General features: G+C 32.2%; 2 protein-coding genes across 4 annotated transcripts; both read right to left on the reverse strand.

Moving 5' to 3' along the window:
• Positions 1-1269: 1269 nt before the first annotated feature.
• On the reverse strand, positions 1270-4504 carry LOC121130202 (uncharacterized). Of its 2 annotated transcripts, none has more exons than XM_040725961.2 (3): positions 3119-4504; positions 2252-3039; positions 1270-1750 (listed from the first exon to the last, which is right to left on the reverse strand). In XM_040725961.2, the coding sequence occupies exons 1-3, from the start codon at positions 3551-3553 to the stop codon at positions 1423-1425; spliced, it is 1551 nt and encodes a 516-aa protein (XP_040581895.1). In that variant the 5' UTR covers positions 3554-4504; the 3' UTR covers positions 1270-1422. The 2 variants fall into 2 exon arrangements, with proteins under 2 accessions (XP_040581895.1, XP_040581896.1); XM_040725962.2 differs by having other exon boundaries at positions 1270-2131; positions 3119-3664.
• Positions 4505-11493: 6989 nt separating this feature from the next.
• On the reverse strand, positions 11494-15529 carry LOC121130462 (uncharacterized). 2 transcript variants are annotated; one of them, XM_040726206.2, is made up of 4 exons: positions 15433-15529; positions 15291-15374; positions 13382-13633; positions 11494-11768 (listed from the first exon to the last, which is right to left on the reverse strand). In XM_040726206.2, the coding sequence occupies exons 1-4, from the start codon at positions 15488-15490 to the stop codon at positions 11668-11670; spliced, it is 495 nt and encodes a 164-aa protein (XP_040582140.1). In that variant the 5' UTR covers positions 15491-15529; the 3' UTR covers positions 11494-11667. The 2 variants fall into 2 exon arrangements, with proteins under 2 accessions (XP_040582140.1, XP_071749849.1); XM_071893748.1 differs by having other exon boundaries at positions 15291-15368; positions 15433-15528.
• Positions 15530-17420: the final 1891 nt, after the last annotated feature.

The raw sequence follows: 17420 nt of genomic DNA on the forward strand, positions 1-17420 counted from the left end.
TGTTTTATAGTACACCTCCGCCCACGAGTTGTTCAGTTAAACTGTTGGGCCCGAGACAACTTCAATTTTCCCGCTGTTCCTTTCCTGAGCACCAAGAAATCTACTTAATATCCCAAGATACACGCCGGCCGTCCGGTTGTACATGTGAAGTGTTTGGCCAAAATACAATTTAAAATTTACCACTCCCGTGTTTCTAGGCCCAGGGACTCTTATAATATTCTATAATATACCCCAGCCAATGGGTTGAACTGCTGGAATTGAGTTAAGCTAAGAATACTAATATAATGATGTATTTTCTTATCTTTATTCAAGAAATTTCTGTAGATATTTGCTAATTGTGGCCTGCAGATGAATGGTAAAGCCTCAATTGATACTCAAGATAGTTTTATGTATGTTTCTGTGCAAGAAAAGTGAGAGCTAGTGTAATACTAGATTGTGCTGAAATGCTGGGGGGGGATACTTTAGGATAGAATTACCTTAGCTTTCCAATTGTCCCATTTTTATGAAAATTATATAAATTTCATATTTGATTACACAGCTCTACTAGGCTCTTTAAACTATCGTGTTTCAATGTTTTTCCTTCTGTAATTTCATCAAACGGGATATTCATCAACTGTGAGGATGCCTTTCTTCTAAGATAAACTTCATTAAATATTTATGGTTGCTTTGATTATTCGCGTATATTTTTGACAGTTCGGGTTACTTCCGTATTTGATCCTTAACAAAAAAAAATCAACACTTTTGAGTACGCCGATCAAATCATCATGCACAAAACTTGTAGCCTAAAATACTCTGACTGAAAATCAACATTAAGGTTCTTAGCCATTTGCAAAACATAGTGAAGAAATTGTATAATAGGTTTGGATCTACAATCGTATAACGTTTTGTGAATTTCGCTTGCACCGTAATGGCTTAAAACATACATTTTATAAACTGGTTCAAACGTGTATATAATATAAAGCACAAGACTGTAAAGAATTTGTATATACCCTTGAATCAAGTCACATTGTAACTGATCTTTATTGGACTTTATACCATATACGAAAAACCCAGGATTATATTTATTTTCTAAAGTGGAACCCAAGATGATTAGATTTGGGGGAAAGCTTTATCATTGGCAGTCCTGCTCTCGACCAGCTCGTATCTCTATAAAAATTCGTATTTCGGTACAATTTTTTGCTCAGAATCTACCCCGTTTGTTGTGCACTTGTATTTGAGGGTATTACTGTTTTGAGAAAGAATTCCTGTGCTACAATGATTTACTCTGACTTTTACAAACATAGATATATTACTTATTTACCACATAATAAACTTAGAAAATCTTGAAAAGATAACGTACATTATTGCAATATATTATTGACATGATTATCAACAAAGATGTCTTTTCCTTATAAGTAAAGTACATCCATTTTTTAAGCACCTTTACAACTTGAGATACTCTGCAGACTCTAATAAAAGACTCTTTCTTGAGGAGGAAATGGTGGAAAGACGTGCATTCAAAATTATTTTTTCTTGGTAAAGCTTGTCTAACATTTCATTAACATGATTCTCTTCTTGATCAAGAAGGTCAATTTGCTCGTTGAGCTTGACAACAAATAATTTTTGGCGTTCTTTATCCTCATCTAATGTTTCATTGTGATCTTCACCATCGGACAAGTTAATAAATGGAGGCGGTGTTTTAGGTGGGACAGGAACTTCCATTATATCTTCGTCGTTGGCGTCAATAGACTCAGAATTATTCGGTGCAAAACTAAAAATAAATCATTTTAATTAAAATAATCGAAGATGCAATTTGTTCAATATTTATATTAATTATTCTGAGATTTAAGATGGAATTTTTAATCTTTTAACATTGTTTTTCCTCAGGATTAGGGGGGTTCTAAATTGAAATTTAAGTACATAATTATAGGATTTTTATTAAAAAATGAACACACGCAGCCCTTTTGGCCATCAATTACGGTTTTAATGTTTTAACAATGATAAAATTTAAGAATCCCTAAAATATTAGTAAATTCGATTTTCCTCTTTCCTTATTATAAATTTGACGTGGTTTTTAAGTCGTCCAATAGCCAACTTTTGCTCTCAGTAAAGACTTATGTCGTGGATTTAGAATTTTACTGTAATTTGTCTCCTAATTACAAAAAAAAATCGAATGTGTAGTTCAAAATATTATTTTAATTGCAAGAGAGAGAGAGACTATTTTAAAAGATTTAACAACAGGAGTACAAATAGAAAATGAATATGATGTCACCTTTGTGGATTTTCCTGGCTTTGTTTTTGACTAAGGATCAAATTAGTGATATCTGAAATGAAATCATGAGGTAGTTCCTTGAAATCAACTTGACCAAATGGATCCAAGCCATCACTTAATGGATCATTCAAGTCACTCTCAGAAATTCTTTTATCATCATTAAATCGAAGCTGATTCAATTTTTCAGAAATTTGTTTTCGATGATCCTCCACCAATTTCGTCATGAGAACCTTTTTGAGAAACGTAGGTGACTCAATGAGCTCCTTAAGATATTTAGGATCTTTTTTGGCGATTGAAGCTTTGAAGGAATCATAGTTTAAAACAGAACTCGATGACTCTGGAATGGATTCCTCCACTATATCCACGAATGTCTTCCTTCTCTTCCTCCGTCTACTGTTATTAGAAGGAGAAGAATCTGAGGATGTAGTAATGTTGAGCTTCAGAGTTGAAGATACAGTATTTTTGTTTCTTCGTAGTTTATTGCTATCAGAAGATTTTGAATCTTTTTTACGACAACGGGATCCGGATGATTTATTTGATACTTTTTTAGAGGAGTTATTTCTTCGTGGGTTTCTCTTACAGGGGGGTGGGTTGGAATGAGAAGGATTACTATTACTAGTTGAAGTTCGGCAGATTGGAACATTATTTTGATGAGAAGTTGTACAATTAATTAGAGATGGGTCTAGAGGAAGAAGAGGGTTGCTCGTTGGTAATGGGATGGAAGAAGCGCTTAGAGTGTCTGTATTTTCTTTTGGATTGTCATGGTTCTGCTGAGAATCCAAGGGTGCCTTAATAGAAATAAAACAGAAGTAAGATTCATTGTTAAGTCAAATCCATTCGAAGTATATAACTAATAATTATAACTACCGTGGTTAACTTTCTTTGTAATTCCTTGACTTTATCCTTGACTAAATCCTGCCGCTCTTTATCCCGTTCCTCCTGGAATTGTGTCTCATTGCGGATTCGTGTACGGAGGGTATCTTCAGATTCCTTAGAAATGGGGCCTTGCTCCTTTTTATTTGATGATCTTACGCGGTTGGGGCGTTTTTTGGAGTGATTGTTACCATTACGAAAAGAGTAGGGTTCACATTTTCGAGGATATGACTGTGGGTGAAATTGCAGTTGCCGTTGTTCATAATAGTTGTTATAACTCTCCTCCCTCCAGGAATAATAATTATCGCACCAACTCATATCATATTTAGTGAAGGATTGAATATCTTCTCTAGGGTAATGAGGGGCTACATCATTGGATTTTTTTTCACCCTGACTCCTGGTATATGGCCTACATCTTTGCTTCCCCATATTATTAATTGTAATTAAATTGACACCATGCACCGCTTGCTCTTAGCTACCTCTGCTAAATACTTTGTACACACGCTTGATATTCGAGCACAAATACGTTGCCACTTCTTAGTACTAAAGAGAGTTATTAGGAAAGAGTAGCCATCAGACAAGATGGTACAAATAAAAAGTAAACAAAAACTATGTATATAAATTATGTTCAGGATTCACGTAACCTCGATCCAAAAATATAGAATTTAATTCCCATCGTTGATGATTAGTCTTTTGTATTTTTGTTTTAAAATAACTTTTATAATTTTTTTAAGTATAATTATGACTCAAATGCTATGAACTATGGTTTTAATTAATAGTTTATGTCTCTGGTTTATTCTAAAGAAAAATACATAACCCTGTCCGAAACGTTGACTTCTATTAAATTACATTTGATAAATCTTAGTCATAAGACGGGATAACAATGAATTGCGCATGATATGAAAATAGCGCATATACTGAATGTTTGACGTATCAGAATTAGACTTAAGAAAAAACATTCTTGATTTATATACATGACGCCTCTTGGCTCTTTCCCTTAGCTTGTATATAGTTCTCTTTACTTGTTACTACTCACGCACCATCATCTCCTGCTAGCTTCAAAACTTTTCAATCTATTCTAAAGTCTAAACTATTTCAGCATATAATGAACATGATAATCAAACTCGCCGTTTCTCAATCTTTTTTCGTGAGGGCACTTTACAAAAATGTATAAAATCTCAAGACAGTGTAAAATATAATTAAAAATGATACTGCATAGCCTAAATAACTACGTCCTATTAATTTAGACGATACAGTAACGAACAGAGCGTAATTTAATAATATATTTAAGTTTCCACGTAACCATCCATTGATTTGACCACAAAAGGAGAGTGCATGCAACATCCAGAGTACTGATGGACTAAGGTCTATGAGTAATGAAGCCAAAACTGTCGTTGCATGTTGTCTTTAACTTTTTAATTAGCTTTACTAGTATCTACCCTTGCGACCTTTGGTGTAAAATATGGATGTACCACAACCAAAAACTCGTAAATTACTACTCTAGTTTTATCAAGTAAATAAAAAACGACACATAAACTAGGTTCGTAGACATAAAAAATCGAGTGTTACTCAGAACCCGTCAAAACTTGGGATTATCTATTTTTCTTTTTCGAGCCCATTATAACATGTAAACCTTCCTAGACTGACTTCCTTTCTCAGTTAAATTTAGAATTTATATTTTCCCACATTTTCATATATGGGAAACATGTTGACTTTTATACAGTATGTACTCTTAATACCAGTTCGTATGATTTCTTATAGACTAGCGGGAGTAATCGACATTGTTTGGAATTACGCAGTTTATTAAGCACACAGTCAAAAGTCCTCCTCATACCAATAGACATATGCCAAACTAGGCTGCCTTGATAGTAGACATTAACTAAGTCTACTATATTAATGTCATATTTTATTAAAAGCATAGCTATACATTTGTAATTCCGTTCTACCTTAGCTATATTAGAAACAGAATTACAAATGTATAGCTACGCTATGACATAAAATATATTAATTAATGAATATTTCTGAATGCGTGGGGAAGCATATCCCTTGAGATTTTAGATTTAATTCTAAACATAATTCCCATTCCTCTAGCACTTGCAGTGTTTCAGTACTAGAGTACTTTTATTTGGGTAATTATTATTATCTTTTTTGTTTAAATAGTAGTTATATCTTAAAAGTGAATTTATTGGTTAAAATTTTAATATCGTATTCGATAAATAAATTTTCTAAAGACGAAGAATTAATTTCTTGTGTTGAGCCCGTGAATAATGAAAAATCGGTCATTCATAATTTTTATGATGAAGAAAGTATTGGTGACCTATGGACTAACAGTCCTGTCTATCCTTTCGAATCTCTAGTTGGACCTTAAGGTTGTGCAATTGTCCACCCTGCCTCTCTTATACTAGTTATAGCAGGTTTTAACTCAAAATCAGGAAATCATTTTAGAAAATGATAGCAAAATTTGCAATAAAGATCAAAAAGTATCCTTATGCTAAAGAACAGTTCTTTGAAGCTCAAGAAAAGGTCAATCTGAGACTTAACTTGACAAAGTACATGCTGCTTCAGAATGTGCCTACCCCTTGGAATTCTGTATGTCTTATGCTGGAGATATTTTTAATGATCAGGTTAATTCATTTTAATAAACTGTATCTGCTAATTTATTTTTTGTTGATGTATAAACATAATGTTGATAGTCTCGTACTTAATGGCCAGTGTAAAGGGAAAAGAGGAAATTGAATTAATTTTTAATTTAAAATCTACTTAAGGAGTTCGTTTTTTTTTATGCCAACATACCACTTCCAATCCGTAGACCAAAGGATTAAGTGTCGGATTGTCAGATGTTTAATTTAAACTAAGTATAATTATATCTATTAGGTCCGTTATCTGTCTATATGGAACGAATCTCAAGAAGAAATTATAACGATCGATTTCGATGATTGGAATGTTATTGAGTACCTTCTGGAAGCATTAGGAGATATGTATTCTATAGTAGAAGTAAGCTCTGAAAAGAAGGTTCCCAAATCTAAAATTGTCCCACTCTCAAACCTGTTATTAATTCAGTACAGAAACCTGTGTCGATGGCTTTTTTTCAGAGGAATCATCTGTCGAAAAGCTTGTGTTTGATATGCTTATCAGTATGAAAAAAGGGTTTTTTACCACGTAAAGCAGAATTACGATGCTTGATATGAGATTCCGTGATTTTGAAATACTTTTCGTAACATGAATCATGTGGAAACAAACAAAATTTAAATATTTGCTGAATTGAAAAAAAGGATTACATCCGGCACACCCTTAGTTACCACAAAGCAGAAAATCAATTAGATCATCGTTGATAAGGATGAAATGTCTTCTGTTTTTGTATTAACGTTTGAGACTATTTTTTTCATAAAAAACAACCTTCCTCAAAATGAAACAAACCTCAAAATAAATCAGGAGTGGCAAAACTACATCAAAGACCTACATTTCAGAGTCAGTCAACTCTACTTCTTGTACGGCTATTCTTTTAATGAATGAACTAGATGATGTTGTGGCTTACTCTTTGTGAAATTATATATATTTTCGCTGTTTAATAATAAAACATTATGCTACGCACTGTAGTCACGCTGAACCCAGTGGCCTATTGATATGAGACGTTAGTGATTTAATTGTTACTTTAGACATATTTTTACGGTTAATTGTATATATTTGTTTATCTAACATGATTATAAAATTTTATCCATTCGTATATAAAAAAACAGTACGTATTCAAATATATTTACCGTCAGATTTTTTAATTTTTTTAAATTAAAAATAAAATACTTATTTTTTGGGGATGTACCAGTGTGCCGTGACACTCACTTTGAGAAACGCTGATCTAACTCATCAACACCTACTATCTAAATTCCAAAGAATCCCCACTATAGTTTATTTTAAGTTAATTAATTATATAAACTTGCATAGTAGAATATTTTATCGAAAAATTATGCTCCTTTAAATGTGGAAATATGAACAATTACATATTTTTACAGATTTTCTCAGAAAAAATGGATTTTAGAAGGCATGGCAGAAAGATTTAAGGAATTTTATATGGTTATTAAAATGGATGAATGAATAAAGCCTGCGGAAGAGTCGTTTGGTGTTTTCCCTGCTATCAATCAACGTTTTAAAGCAGAATTAGGCAAGTTAATACAACTTAACTTAGATAAGTTAAGTTAATTAACTTAAAACTTAACTAGTTAATTATTTAAACAGCGTTATTTTATATTCAACTTAACTAGTTAATTTTTAATTTATCAAAATTAACTTTTAACTTAACTTGTAAACTTTTTAAACTGCATTTTCTTAATTTTAACTTAACTTAATTAGTTAAAATTAAATTTATTTTGTTATTCTAAGTTGAAATACTAAAAAACTCTTTAAGTAACCGTCAATTCTCCGATGATTTAGTTAAAGACTGTGTCGACACTGTTTGTTTGTTTAAACTTTTCAACGGGGTCATTCGACATCAAATCGATAAAATGGATATTTTCTCAGTGTCGTAGAAAATATTGTTTCATTATTATCTCCGACATTTTTATAATTTTACATATAGTTTAAAATTATATAGAAGCTCAAAAATCTAAAATTTTAGCTGTCTTTGACTTTTATTTTATTAGTAACTTGAATTAGTATTTTTTTCTTGATCGTTCAATTGGAAGTTTAACTTAACCAGTTAAGAAGATAAGTTAACTTGCTCATCACTGATTTTAACTAAGAGCTTTGCATTTTAAAGGACACTAAGATTTTAGAAATCTTTTTAATTAGCGAGTAAAACTTTACATAAAAAGTTTAAGCGAAGATCTTCCCGAAGAAGTGCGAACGAGGTGTTCGCACTTCCTCGGGATGATGATGTTGCTCTTTTACTTATTTTATTGTTACAAGTTACATTGAGTGAAATATATACACTGGAATAGTTGCAAATTGCAATTAAAAAATGAAATTTTAAATAAAGAATTTAGGTACATCTTCCTTAGGGTGACCAACCGTTTCTTTTTTTCCAGGCATTTCTTCCTTATATCATGTCCGTAGCGTCAACCTTCCCCCTAACAAGTCTCTGATCGGGCTTTTTAATGCTAAACAAAATATATACTATGTCTACAAATCAATATTTGAACCTCGTGTATAAAAGTTAATTAATATTTATTGATAGTACAAAATTGAATATAAAATATAATTATTGGCATATTAGTTATAGGATTATAGAAAGGGAAATTTTGTATGTAATTCAGTTACTTTTTTTGGGATCGAAGTCTTTTTCGATGCGTGGTAGGTATTTCTTCATCTACATCCTCCCATATATCAACAGGGAACTCATTTTTCTTAAGTTCAAAAGACGAGGGAGGAATCAAAAGTTTAGCGGCTTGATCATCGCAATTTTTGATTAAAAAGGCATATAAATGTTGATTAGGATACCTTACATCCTTTGGAGTAGGAGGGAAGCATTTGTATTGAATCATAACATTCTTCACATCCTTAAGAGACACCTTTGTTCGACCACCATCGAAAAATGCCTCATCCGATACTCGCTTTAAAATATCAGATATAAGTTCCTCACATATTTTAAAGAATTCCTCTTTTGCTTTTTTTAGTCAATTCAAATGGACAAAATCGACTGAAATATTCAAAACCTTCCTTAAATGACACAATGGACTCGGACATTTTAATCCTTCCGGCACGACTATTTTTTGCAAAAATTGATTTACGATGGTTCTTTCGTCTAGAAGGAGCACCTTCCTCAACCACCTGCATCAGAGTCTCATTCCTGTTATTTCTTTCAGTTCCATATCTCTCTTTAAAAGTAAAAGGGTTGAACTTTGTTAATATTTTACTCTGACTAGTATTATGATTAGTTTCTTCTTCAGAATGAAGGTGGTTGTTGTTTACTAAGGTCTCTGCGTCTTCAGACTCTGATTCCGAAGAATCAAAAAATGGGCGTATAATGCCGAAAGATGGTGTAGTAGGAACATTTGTATCATTTTCATGGGGACTTTCGTTGTTAATAGAAGTATTTGGCCCACAAATCCCAGAGTTAGAGTGTCTCGAAACATCGAGAGCCGTACCTTCGTTTTGATGACTGTCTTTTTCCGTCAATTCTTGGGAAGGACTGTCACATCTGTTATTAGTGCTACTATTATTGGTTGTAATACTAGTATTGCCATCGCTTAGATTAAAGTCGTTTTCGGTAATTGGAACAATTACTTTTTCCGTTTGTGTTAGGCATAAATGAGGGATAAAACCACTTTTAGCCGAACTATCTGAGCTGTTGGAGACATCCATATTTTCTGGATCTTCCATTGCATCATCATTATCATCACTCTCATGTTGAACTTCTGCTATTTGGGGTAAGACAATTAGTTCATCCATAGCAGATGTTTGCGTACCCCCCTCCATCACTTGCTTATTCGTCAACTTTTGATTATATACTGTCTTTGCAGATAGATTGAGATCCTCCTCTGGTTCCTTACGAAAAGACATTTGAGTTCCCCCCTCTATAATTTGATGTGTCCTAAGTTTGACATTATAAAGAGACTTTGTTGACAAATTGAGGGAGGAAGATGATAATTTGGGAGTCGAAACTCTTCGAGGTGTTGTTAAATTAAGAAGCCTTGTACTTTCTACATTGGGGTGAAATGATAAATTATCATCGAAGTCTCTTGTACTCGTTGAAATAGATCTGGGGGTTATTGTGAAGGTGGTTTCATAGGGGAGGTTCGAGCTAGGGATTGCTCGGCGAGTGATAGGTGTATTTTTCTTTTTAGAGGGAGCATTGGCGATGGAGTCGTCTATTGATACACCCGGGATGGACATGTTTATGTTCTCTTGAGAGGATTGTGGTAAATTGATCCTCCGTTTTGAGTAGGAATTTACCTTTTGTGTACTGGAGGGACCTTTTCGTGAGAGGATGAGAGAGGAGTCGTCCTTTTTTTTCGCATCTGATTGCGGGAACAAGTCCCTGAGTAGCGAATCGCTATTGCCTTGTTTTACCTTCAATACACGTCTTTTGAGACTGAAGGATCTTTGGGGAGATTTTAGGACGGTGTCAACAAAGGGGGAGCCCAATTCTTGATCGTCATCTCTGGGCATTAAGTCCTTGATCAAAGATTCGTTATCCGTCACATTACTTTGTTTTTCCTTCAATATCCTTCTTTTGATACGGAAGGATTTTTGTGGGGATTTAAAGACGGAGTCATCATCCATGATATCCATGTTTAATAGTTTTCTTAGTTACTTGTACGGGAGTAGAGTTGATAATTTGAAGATAAACTGGATTCAGGATTTATACAAGTCGAATGTGACGTCAATCCATAGACAAAATAATTTAAACATTTTACTTTTCCCTCCTTTTTATTATGATCTCCTTTTCTTCTTCAGTCCATACAATAATGTTGAGTTTTCAATCATAATAGATATGGAGGAGCAAACTGTATTGGTAAAAAACAACAAATTTGGGAGGATAAATCCCTGTTGGTAAACTCATATGACCTATTAATAGTACAATTATAATTATATTTGTTGGTGTTTAATTTTATATCAACTTCTTATGGTGTTATTTGAAGAAGTTCTTCCATTTAAGAGTAATATTTAAAATCCCTAAAAAATGTTTTTGTGTCAAAAGGGATGTACTCGCAGCATATTTACAACTCGGTGAAGATCGTGAAAACGTCACTGATAGAATACTTTCTAATATAATATTAATATTATTAATCAATTTATCATCATTCATCCCTGTGTAGTGTACGTACATAGATCCCATGTTTGATCTTCTTTTCCTTCTTCTTCCCTTTTTATTATTATTAATATATATATAAAGAACACTTTTATCAGTATAAATATACATCTTTGTATGTATCAGAGTAGTATACATTATGTATTAAGTAAGAATATACATTTGTTTCTAATATTTTTTCCATTGTTTTGGTCAACTAATTTTTGTCTTCAAAAAATTCCCCTCGCTTTTTATCAGCGTCACAACTAGCTTTTTTATTCACTCGCAACCTCGACTGTCAAAATGGAAGGGGAAAATTCGAAAAAACCATAAATAAAAAATATATATAAAATAGAGTATCTAACTATGACATATACTAGCTAGTCTTATATATTTTTCTTGTTTCCAACTGTTGATTACTACTTAGAGAATAGTTATTAATTATTGTATACATTTAATTGATAATTTTATCCAATATGTATCAAAATGCACAGTATATTTTTGTGTTAGCGCGGTAACGTCGTGTCAAATTCAAAAAGCTTATTACCTCCACCAACGAAGTTATATTTGGTCTCTGTTTGTTTTTTTGCAAACTTAAACAATCTATCCCAAAAAACGGAAGTAAAACCTACGTATTATATTATTTGGGCAGATAAGGCAATTAATATATTTGTACTGTAATTAATTATAAGGATAATATATTTATTATACAATTGAATATGTGATATAGATGATTCAATGTTAAGTTATGCATTTTCTAATTAGCATATGCAAAATCAAATTATAATGAACATATAAATAAGTAATTAATTAATTATTGTTACATAATGAGTGGAAGCAAATAATATTTTTCATCATCTCTACGCTCCTTCTCATTAGGATCTCGTCGAATACTATTCCAAATTTTCTCAGCTCTGCAATCTTATAAACTAGATTAATTAATTATTCTTGTAGAACTCTTATTTAACACTCCGTTAATTCCAGGGGGCGGAGGGGGACGGTGTATCCACCCTACAGACTTAAATGTCCTTGTAAAATTGTAATTCTAAATTTATAATATACTTCTTATATCCAATTTTAGTGGGATGGTACTCCATTAAATTCTGAGCTACTGACATATTAACAAATTCTAGAATTAATTAATATCAAAAATTGAAGGATTGTCTCCGTCCGTTTTTATTATTTCTACACCCCAACAACGAATATGAAAAAAAGGTTGGATAGAGGATGCCGTGTTTGAAATTAATTTAGAAATGCTCTTTCTTCACCAATGATACAAAATTTTATATTTCTTTCTCAAACTACTGTTTTAAACTAAGAAATTTTATGAAAAAAAAATCCAAAAATTAAATTTTTTTGGAAAAAAATAATGTTTATGGAAAAAAAGTTCAAAAATTAAAGTAATTTAAAAAGAATTTCAAAATATTGAAGTATTTGAAAAAAAAAATTGAAAAATCATTGACTATTTTCAAAAATTACATTTTTTGGAAAAAAAATTGAAAAATCCACCACTCTTCAAAAAAAAATTACAAAAAAACCATAGTTATTCACAAAAAATTTCAAAAATCCGTAGCTATTATCAAAAAGTTAAATATTAAATTACTTGGGGAAAAAATTCAAATTTCAATTTCAATTATAAATTTAAAAAAGAATGAAATTTTTTTATTAGGGGGGCAGCCTAGAGCCCCTCCGGCCCACGTCCTGCGGACGCCCCTGCATATGTAAAGTAGATCATAAAAATGTTGGTTTTTTAAAATATTCCAAAATACAACCCCTTCCAATTAGCAGATTTGAACAAACCGCAGAATTTAGAATATGTTTAATTATATAAAATATTCTGTTAAATCATTTTTGGGCAATATTTATTTTCCACGGTGAACGTACGCTCCTTAAATCGCAACTTTCACAGAACACTAATTAAAATTTAGTTCCTGAGTTTTTATTGTTGCAAATACTAACTGCTTCAATTTTAATAAAACAAAAAACAATTTTTTCAATTTATTTTCATTATTTGATATTTGAAAAATTATTTGAACGTCAATTACTCCACGTATAATGATGTTAAAGAGTGAAAATTGATGCCATCAGATTTTATGTGATGTAAGAATTCTAAATTAGGTCAGTTTGTTCAAATCGAGTAATTGAAACCATATTTATTTCGGAAAATCCTAAATATTCACAAATAACTACTTATTAGATTACTTATCATTCACAATTATAGTATAGTCTGCCAATTAAGTTATTTATTTTGTTTTATTAAAAATATATATCTTTAAAACCTCTTTATGAAAAGTTATTTAAAGAGATACAAAAAAAAAAAAGAGTCACTGGGTATTCAAATTCCTAAGTTTGGTTTATTTACCTATTTGATATGATTTTCAAAACTCTTTTAAACAAAATATAGTTTTATATGTCTAAAAATATACATTTAAATTTGGGGTGGCTAAACGCTAGGTTGAGTACATCCCAGGGAAGTACTCGCATTAGGAGGTGAAGAGAAGTAACAGAGGGTTAAATAAGATTGATATACATACTATCTTTAAGATTATCCAAATGTCTACCACCATAAACTGAGGAACGATAGGAAATAGTGGATCTCTTTCCAGTTCTTGGAAATGGTATTAGGGTTTGTCGTTTTGCATTTTCTTTTAAATTTTGGGGTTGATTCCTTGGAATAAAAGATACTCGTGGATTATTACTCAACTCAACATGTTGAGAATCCTGGAAATTTGTTCGCTTTCCCGTTCGTGGAAATGGAATTAAAGTTTGTCTTTTTACTCTTTCAACTTAAAAAAGGGGAAGTTTATTTTAAACAAAATAGATCACTACTTACCAGGGCCGTCGCCATGGGAGGATGTCATCCCCTCTGTATATACCAATCATAAATAATGGATGTCAAAGGGTAAATTTTATGTATGAAAGTAAAATTTGCAACAATTTGTGGAAAGTATGTGTGGATCATTATTTACCAAGGGGTCCATTGAAATCTAAACACTTACTAATTGAATAATCAATTAAGGTTGAGTGATTGAAATTAATTCATTTTCCGATATATTAAATCATAAGCAATCAGTTACAAAACAAAATACACCTGAGCTCTATAGCTTACGTACAAGTCGAGAAAATCACACTTGAACGTGATAGACGAATTTCCAATCAAGCATTCCAAAAAGTTTGGCAATTTAAGGACCACCATCTACGCTGTTAGTAAGTCGTAAACGTTGCAGAAGAAGAAGGGCTCTGTCAAAAAGGTCAAACTGGATCTGGAGGAGTTAAAGAAAATAGGCCAGGCCAATCCCTGCTACCACATGATGGTCTATGCAAGAGATCTTGGGGGTTCACACCAGACTGTCTAGAGAGCTATCACAAATGTGAGCTGAAAATCTTTGTTACGGTGGAAAGGCCACTTTTTACATCAAAAAGGAAAGAAGCCCATCTCCTTAGTTACGACACTCTTTTGAGTTATTTTGAACTGTTTTTTTTTACACTTTTGGCCCCCCTATAGGCCTGAGGTAGGCCCCCTGGACTATACCTTTTGGGTGCGCGTCGAGGTGCAGGTCAAAGGCGTCCACAGGGGAAAGGGGCTGTTGCCCCCTCCCCTCCAAATGGAGAGATTTAAAAAGTCACTTATATATTACTTTCTACAAAAAAGGTCATTGAAGTAAAAAAAAAATTTATTTAACATTTTCCTAAAAAAAAGTAATTCCTTGAGGAAAAAAAACAACGCCCCAAAAATAAAATCGTACGGACGCCCCTGTAGGCCTACAGTATCCTTCATCTAAACACCGAGGCCCTCAAAGCCACTATCAGGTAGCACTAGGATACTATGGCAAAGGAATACATCTGTAGAGGATGCTAGGCCTTTCGCCGCCACCTGAAAGCCAGCATATCCACTAAGAGCGGCTACATTAACTCAGACACACATCTATTTAGAGTATTAATTTAGTTGAAATTCTAATTTTAATTAATAAATCTTATTGAAGTTTAAAATTCGAAGTGTTCAGAATTTAGTGGACCACTCGATAGGACAGAAGACTACATTTTAGTCTTGTATAAGAGACATATAACTGATAAAGTTTGGTCCTTGATGTCAACGCTTAACTTTAATTCTTATTTTTTAAATCAATTCTAGTAATGGCAGTCAAAAGAACCGACGGTCTTAAGGGCCGGTACCAAGGAGTAATAGAACCTATTCTAAGACTAGACTAATAGCACTGGTCCTAAGATTGGATTGGACCAAATAAATTAGGGCTGACACTACACTAGGTACAGCGGTGGTATATATTTAAAAAAAATTTTAACCGAAAAAAATGTAATTTATTTTTTAAAAAAGTATCTAAAATATGTTTTTTTTTTTCTCAAAAATACTAATTCTTCACATTTGGTTACTAAAAGTTTTTAACTCCCTCAAAGAATCTTAGGGACGGCCCTGTTACATACTACCTGATAAATCATCCGTTTGTGATGGGAAGCGTAGTATATGTTGGATGTTTGTCGAACCATATCTATCCGCATTCGTTTCTAAAACTTAAAACATTAAATATTATTGTAAGGTTTAACTTAAGGAGTGAATAGATCCCTTTACCGACAATTAAATACATTAATATTGGAATAAATGTTGTAATTAATACTCTACTAGTCATCGTATTTAATGAGGGAAGATGTGTGTGCTTGATGAGTAGAGAAGTAGAAATCCCCGAAGCAAGGTCTTTATATCACGTATTTATACTTTTTATAAGTCATAATTAGATTTCAGATTATTTAGCTTTCACAATATAAAAATACTCATTTTTCATTGGTTTCTTCTAATACTTACCCCTCACGAATTGACCGTATTATAAAGCATAGAACAGAACGTCTGCAGGATTATATATTGAAAAGGTCTTAGTTTTTGGATTAAAAAAAAACAAAAACATACAAATATTAAATTTTTCAAGAAAAAAAATTGAAAAATTCTATTATTTTTTTAAATTTTCGAGTAAAAAGCAAACATTCCTAGAATTTGGGCTGGAGGGGACACCCCTTGCGGAAGCCCCTTTACTATAAACGTTATTAGTGTATTGAATTATGCGTTATTGATGGAGGTGGGAAAAAGTCCTTCTACTGTAAGTCCAGGCCGAGTCTCAAGACTTTGCTCACAATTTCAAGTCGATGAGTTATAATTCATGAATTTAGAGCTACCACGTTTTGTAATGAAAAAACTGATTTCAAAAATTACAAAAGGAAAAACAGTTGTTGCGTGTGCTCTTTTTTCTTTTTTGTTCATTATTTAATAGGTCGTAGTGGAGTTAACTTATCCATCTGAAGTAAGAATTATCGCCTATATTTGGTTTAAAATGTATTATCAGGGGTGTCTGCAGGGGAATTAAGGCATTTTTGCTTTTTTACTAAAAAATTTAAAAAAAAAAAAAATGATAGAATTTCTATTCCCCCCAAAAAAAAAAAAAAATGTAATATATTGAATTTATTTTTCAAAATATTTAATATTTGAAATTTTCTTTTTAGGAAATCTAACTTTTTGTGAACAACTATAGATTTTTTTACAAAAAATTTTGTGAACAGCTGTGGATATTTGAAATTTTTTGATAATAACTATGTATTTTTGAAATTTTTTCAACAAAGTTTTTGTTCATTGTGGTGGATTTTTGAAAAAATTTAATTTATATTCAAAAGAAGTCCAATAATTTAAAATATAAAAAAAAAAAAAAAAATTACAAGCAACTGATATTAACAATGGCCTTAATTCAGTAGTACCATATTCTTCGCTCTTGCTTTCTCTTGCTCTTATTTTTTCTTTGCAAAAATGTCAACTCTAATCATGATATAAGTTATATAACGGTCAGATATTTCTAAATTTCATACTTGATGCACAGATACAGCTCTGGATTAGGGCCCCTCATTTGATAGATTTTAAAAAAATGATTATATACACTAGGTAAAATTGTTAGTGCCATAAAAATTATAAAAAAAGATTGAGCTTTTCCAAAAAAAAAAAAAAAGTCATTTTAAAAATAAATAAAACAGGTTGGCGAAAAAGTAATTTTGTATTTTTAACTTTATTTCAATGCTTTATAAAAAATGTTCCACTCAACCGATTAAAGCCAAGTATGCCCCATTCTGTTTGATAACTTGTTGCTAACGAAAATCCAACTTCTTAATGTCTTTTTCGTAAAACCCCTTCTTCCTATTGCCAAAAAACTTGAACAACTCAAAGGCTTTTATTGAGGCTAAATATGTACTCCAATCACATTGGCCTTAGATAGAAACAGGTGGTAGTTACTTGTCGCAAGGTCCGGACTGTAGGATGGATGGATAAAAACTTCCCATTCGATCTCCTGGAGCTTCTGGTGCGCCATCAAAGATGTATGCGGCCTGGCGTTGTGTGGATGATGTCTTGTTGTCTCCTATTCATCAAATCTGGCCACTTCTGTTCGATCGCCAGCTTCAAATGGCCGAGTTGCCTACTGTAGAAAGCAGAATTGAGCTAGGAAAAAAATATCTCGAACCCCTCTTATGCAACAAGAACCGCAAGAATGTCGGCCTCGTATGTGTCTCAAATTTTCTTGATCGTTT

Source organism: Lepeophtheirus salmonis, chromosome Z, assembly GCF_016086655.4.
Source record: "Lepeophtheirus salmonis chromosome Z, UVic_Lsal_1.4, whole genome shotgun sequence".
Lineage (NCBI taxonomy): Eukaryota > Metazoa > Arthropoda > Copepoda > Siphonostomatoida > Caligidae > Lepeophtheirus > Lepeophtheirus salmonis.

Coding starts and splice junctions, on each gene's coding strand:
- LOC121130202 (XM_040725961.2), bottom strand. CDS start 3,553: ATGGGGAAGCAAAGATGTAGGCCATATACCAGGAGTCAGGGTGAAAAA. Junction 3,040..3,118: donor TACAAAGAAAGTTAACCACG/GTAGTTATAATT, acceptor ATTTCTATTAAG/GCACCCTTGGATTCTCAGCA. Junction 1,751..2,251: donor AGCCAGGAAAATCCACAAAG/GTGACATCATAT, acceptor ATTTATTTTTAG/TTTTGCACCGAATAATTCTG.
- LOC121130462 (XM_040726206.2), bottom strand. CDS start 15,490: ATGACTAGTAGAGTATTAATTACAACATTTATTCCAATATTAATGTAT. Junction 15,375..15,432: donor ATTAATGTATTTAATTGTCG/GTAAAGGGATCT, acceptor TAATGTTTTAAG/TTTTAGAAACGAATGCGGAT. Junction 13,634..15,290: donor ACAAACGGATGATTTATCAG/GTAGTATGTAAC, acceptor CCCTTTTTTAAG/TTGAAAGAGTAAAAAGACAA.